At 48.9% G+C, this 5000-nt stretch overlaps 1 protein-coding gene across 1 annotated transcript in view; it reads left to right on the top strand.

Moving 5' to 3' along the window:
• The window catches only part of LOC143274754 (hillarin-like), a 135644-nt gene that overhangs the window by 120028 nt on the left and 10616 nt on the right, over positions 1-5000 (top strand). Inside the window, exons 2-5 of the mRNA XM_076578672.1 lie at positions 368-484; positions 2047-2228; positions 4150-4351; positions 4725-4868. Of these exons, the coding sequence (XP_076434787.1) occupies positions 368-484; positions 2047-2228; positions 4150-4351; positions 4725-4868 (645 nt within the window). The remainder of the gene's footprint in view (positions 1-367; positions 485-2046; positions 2229-4149; positions 4352-4724; positions 4869-5000) is intronic.

Genomic DNA, 5000 nt, shown 5'->3' with positions numbered 1-5000 from the left:
GTCTGTGTGTGTCTCTGTGTGTGTGTGTGTGTGTGTGTGTGTATGGTGGGGTGGGTGGTTGTGGGTGTCTGTGTGTGTGTGTGTGTGTGTGCTTGTCTGTCTGTATGTCTGTCTGTTTGTCTCTCTGTGTGTAAAACCTGCGCTGTTGATAGAATAAATGAACCATACAATTATTCTCTTTTTTCTCTCTCGTCTTTTCGTCCGTATTGTCATTTCTCCTCTGTCTTTTATACGTATCTGTGTCAATTGTCTATGTTATAAAAATGGAAATAAAAAAACATGTTTAATAAGATTCTCTTCTTTTTTTCCAAAATCTTTATTTAAATGTCTCATGTTCACATGTCCTTCCTCTCTCCCTGTGTGGCAGACTCGGGGCAGTGTGTACAACCCGGGCTGGCAGTACGATGCCAACGCTCTGGAATTCGCCCACTACAAGGAGCTCTTTCGCCGGGGAAAACAGCGCACGTGCACCGGAACTTACCAGGTGCGCTCAGCCTCACAGGGCACTGACTAATGATGGTGATAACAACGACAATAACAACAACAGCAACAGCAACAATAAAAACAATTGTAATAATGATAATTGTAATGATAATAATGATGATGATAATGGTAGTAGTAGATGCCTTTTTATATACATAATTATTTTCTTTCTTTCTTTCTTTCTCTCTTCGCTTGGTGAGTTGGTTGGTTCGTAATTATGAAGAGGTTTTACCATTATCATCATCGTCGTCGTCATTATCATCATTATCACCATCACCATCATCATCATCATCAGAAGAAGAAGAAGAAGAAGGAAGAAGAGGAGGAGAACGAGGAGGTGGTGCAGGAAGAGGTTTAAACCAAGAATAATAAAGATATGATGATGGTGATGACGATGATGATGATGATGATGATAAAAAAAACAACCCCTCACCAGTACGAACCAACAACTCACCAAGCGAAGAATGAAAGAAAGAAAGACCGAAACAAAATAATGATGTACATAAAAAGACATCTATTACACCCACGTTGCAGCGATTTCGAGGCCTCTTGTGGGGAAAGACCTCGATTTGCACCTGCATTCTTTCTTCAGATACTAACCAGTCAACCAAGCAAACAAAAGGCACTTTGCTCAAGACTTTACTGACTTCACACGGTGCTGAATGGGAACGTGGCTGGGGAGGGGTGATTCTAAACGGCGGAAGGAGAGGACTGGGCCCCGTCAGTCCCTGCCCTGATTGCCTTTAACCCCTTTTTCCAACCCATCAGCAAAAAAAAAAAGTTTTAGAATATATGTATATGTATATATATATATATATATATATATATAGATAGATAGATAGATTGATAGATTGATAGACTGATAGATAGATAAACCAAATGTGTTGCCCCGTGGTGTCAGGACTTGATGTGTATGTATGTATGTATATAGATAGATATAGAGAGAGAGAGAGAGAGAGAGAGAGAGAGAGAGAGAGAGATTTTTTTAATTTTTATTTTTTACATATCTATATAAACCAAATGCGTTGCCCCCGTGCTGTCAGGACTTGATGTATATATGTATGTAGACATATACATGTAATATAGACATGTATCTATATAAACCAAACGTGTTGCCCGTGCTGTCAGGACTTGATGTATAAATTATATGTATGTAGACATATACATATAATATAGACATGTATCTATATAAACCAAACGTGTTGCCCGTGCTGTCAGGACTTGATGTATAAATTATATGTATGTAGACATATACATATAATATAGACATGTATCTATATAAACCAAACGTGTTGCCCGTGCTGTCAGGACTTGATGTATATATGTATGTAGACATATACATATAATATAGACATGTATCTATATAAACCAAACGTGTTACCCGTGCTGTCAGGACTTGATGTATATATGTATGTAGACATATACATATAATATAGACATGTATCTATATAAACCAAACGTGTTGCCCGTGCTGTCAGGACTTGATGTATATATGTATGTAGACATATACATATAATATAGACATGTATCTATATAAACCAAACGTGTTGCCCGTGCTGTCAGGACTTCGAGCAGTCCGGGGTGTTCGCGGCCCAGACAGCCCTGGAGGCTGTGCAGAAGGCGGAGGAGGACAGGCTGTACGCCGAGATCCGGGCGGAGAGGGAGCGCAGGGTGCGCCGTCTGGAGGACGAACTGCAGCACGAGATGGAGACCACCGTCACTGACCTGGTCACCACGTTTGAGAGGTGAGGGGGAGGGGGGGTGGTGGATGTTGGGGTGTGTGGGGAGTGTGTGTGGATGTTGGGGTGTGTGTGGGGGTGGTGGTGGATGTTGGGGTGTGTGTGGGGGTGGTGGTGGATGTTGGGGTGTGTGTGTGGGGGGGGGGGGGGGGATGTTGGTGTGTGTGGGAGGATTGTGGGTGGGTAGGGTGTGCGTGGTGGGGAAGGGGCCGTGGGAGGTGGAGGGGGTGTATGGAAGTTGGGGAAGGAGGGTGTGTGGAGGTGGAGGAGAGTATGGGGCAAGGTGTGTGGGGGAAGGTAAATGGGTGTGTATGGGCGGAGGTGTGTGTTGGGGGGAACATGGGGGGTAAGGTGTGTGTGGGGGAACATGGGGGGTAAGGTGTGTGTGGGGGAACATGGGGGGTAAGGTGTGTGTGTGGGAACATGGGGGGTAAGGTGTGTGTGGGGGAACATGGGGGGTAAGGTGTGTGTGGGGGAACATGGGGGGTAAGGTGTGTGTGGGGGAACATGGGGGGTAAGGTGTGTGGGGGGGAACATGGGGGGTAAGGTGTGTGGGGGAACATGGGGGGTAAGGTGTGTGTGGGGAAACATGGGGGGTAAGGTGTGTGTGGGGGAACATGGGGGGTAAGGTGTGTGTGGGGGAACATGGGGGGTAAGGTGTGTGGGGGGGAACATGGGGGGTAAGGTGTGTGTGGGGGAACATGGGGGGTAAGGTGTGTGGGGGAACATGGGTGGTAAGGTGTGTGTGGGGGAACATGGGGGGTAAGGTGTGTGGGGGGGAACATGGGGGGTAAGGTGTGTGTGGGGGAACATGGGGGGTAAGGTGTGTGTGGGGGAACATGGGGGGTAAGGTGTGTGGGGGGAACATGGGGGGTAAGGTGTGTGTGGGGGGACATGGGGGGTAAGGTGTGTGGGGGGGAACATGGGGGGTAAGGTGTGTGTGGGGGAACATGGGGGGTAAGGTGTGTGTGGGGGATCATGGGGGGTAAGGTGTGTGGGGGAACATGGGGGGTAAGGTGTGTGTGGGGGAACATGGGGGGTAAGGTGTGTGTGGGGGAACATGGGGGGTAAGGTGTGTGGGGGGGAACATGGGGGGTAAGGTGTGTGGGGGGGAACATGGGGGGTAAGGTGTGGGGGGGGGAACATGGGGGGTAAGGTGTGGGGGGGGGGACATGGGGGGTAAGGTGTGTGGGGGGGAACATGGGGGGTAAGGTATGTGGGGGGGAACATGGGGGGTAAGGTGTGTGGGGGGGAACATGGAGGGTAAGGTGTGTGGGGGGGAACATGGGGGTTAAGGTGTGTGTGGGGGAACATGAGGGGTGGGGTGTGTTGGGGGGAACATAGGAGGGAGTATGGGGGGGAGATAGGGGGAGTGTGTGTGTAAGGGAATATGGAGGGGAGGAAGTGTGGGGGGAGGAGGGGCAGTGGGGGGGTGGAGAGGAAGGGCAGCAGAGTACAGACAGGTTAGTTTCAGTTTTCAGTTTCAAGGAGGGGGCAGAGCGTGTGGACAGAGCCATAAAATACACACTCCACCGCATCTGCTGTGAAAAGGAGTCCAGTTCAGCCAGTTGCATTCCTCGGATGGAAGAGCCTAGTATGGTCGTAACCCGCTACTAACTGTACGTAGTATGGAACTGACCAATGGCGTAGTTCGGTCAACGTAGGCATTTAGTTACATGTAACTGTCAAAAAGTTAGAACCAAGCAATTCAGCTGACAAGGTCAGTAGAGCAGCGTAGAGCAGAGCTGTCGGCTCTATCCAGGTAGGCAGGCAGCCTGTTGTTGCAAACGACCCTGTGTTTGTAAAGAACTTAGAGCTTGGTCTTTGACCGCGAGGATAGGCGCTATATAAGTATCCATATCAATCAATCAATCAGAGTAAAAATGGTGCTCAAACCTAACCCCACCTTCAAACCCCCCCGGTGCAGGTTTTCCCCCCAGAAGGGCAAGACCAAGCTGCAGCGGGAGACGGAGCGCATCGAGGAGCAGTACCGCCGCAAGAAGGAGGAGAAGGTCCGCAAGATGCTGGAGAGGCTGAGCAGCGAGCAGCGGGCACGGGTGGCGTCCCTTATCCAGAAACACTCACAGCAGATGCTGGAGCTCATCGCCGAGAAACTGACGTCACTGGAGGTGAGACGATGATGGCGGTGGTGGTGATGGTGGTAGTTGCAGCAATGGTGGTCTTGGTGGTGGTGGTGGTGGTGGTGGTGAGAGTGTTGGTGGTGTCGATGACGACGGTGATGCTGATGATGCAGGACAGCACAAGACAGTGCTACTACTTCAACTACCAAGAAGAAGAAGAACAACAACAACAACTACTACAATAATAATAATCATAATCATAATCATAATCATGATAATCATAATAATCATAATAATAATAACAACACAGAGACGGAAATAACACAAATTCCTAGAAAAACATAACATAAAAAATCACCCAGAAATATAAAATCCTAATTAAAAAGACCACACACACACAAAAAAAGTATCTTATTTTCAGGACCGAAGTCCATGTGATTCAGAGGGACGTTCCCCAGTGATGGACCTGTCCCGCCCCCCGCCCCCCGCCCCACCAGAGTTCAAACGCGCTCAGCTCTTCAAGTCTCCCTCAGAGTTCCAGAAAATCGACGACCACGTCTTTGAGGTGAGTGAGTGCATGGGCTAGCTGGGTGGGGGTAGAATCGGTGTGTGCGTGTGCGTGTGTGTGTGTGTGTGTGTGTGTGTGTGTGTGTGTGTGTGTGTGTGTGTGTGTATGTGTGTGTGTGTGTGTGTGTGT

The sequence above is a fragment of the Babylonia areolata genome, chromosome 29, assembly GCF_041734735.1.
Source record: "Babylonia areolata isolate BAREFJ2019XMU chromosome 29, ASM4173473v1, whole genome shotgun sequence".
Lineage (NCBI taxonomy): Eukaryota > Metazoa > Mollusca > Gastropoda > Neogastropoda > Buccinidae > Babylonia > Babylonia areolata.
The sequence above is the reverse complement of the archived record's forward strand: the minus strand, read 5'-3'. Positions and strand labels throughout refer to the sequence as shown.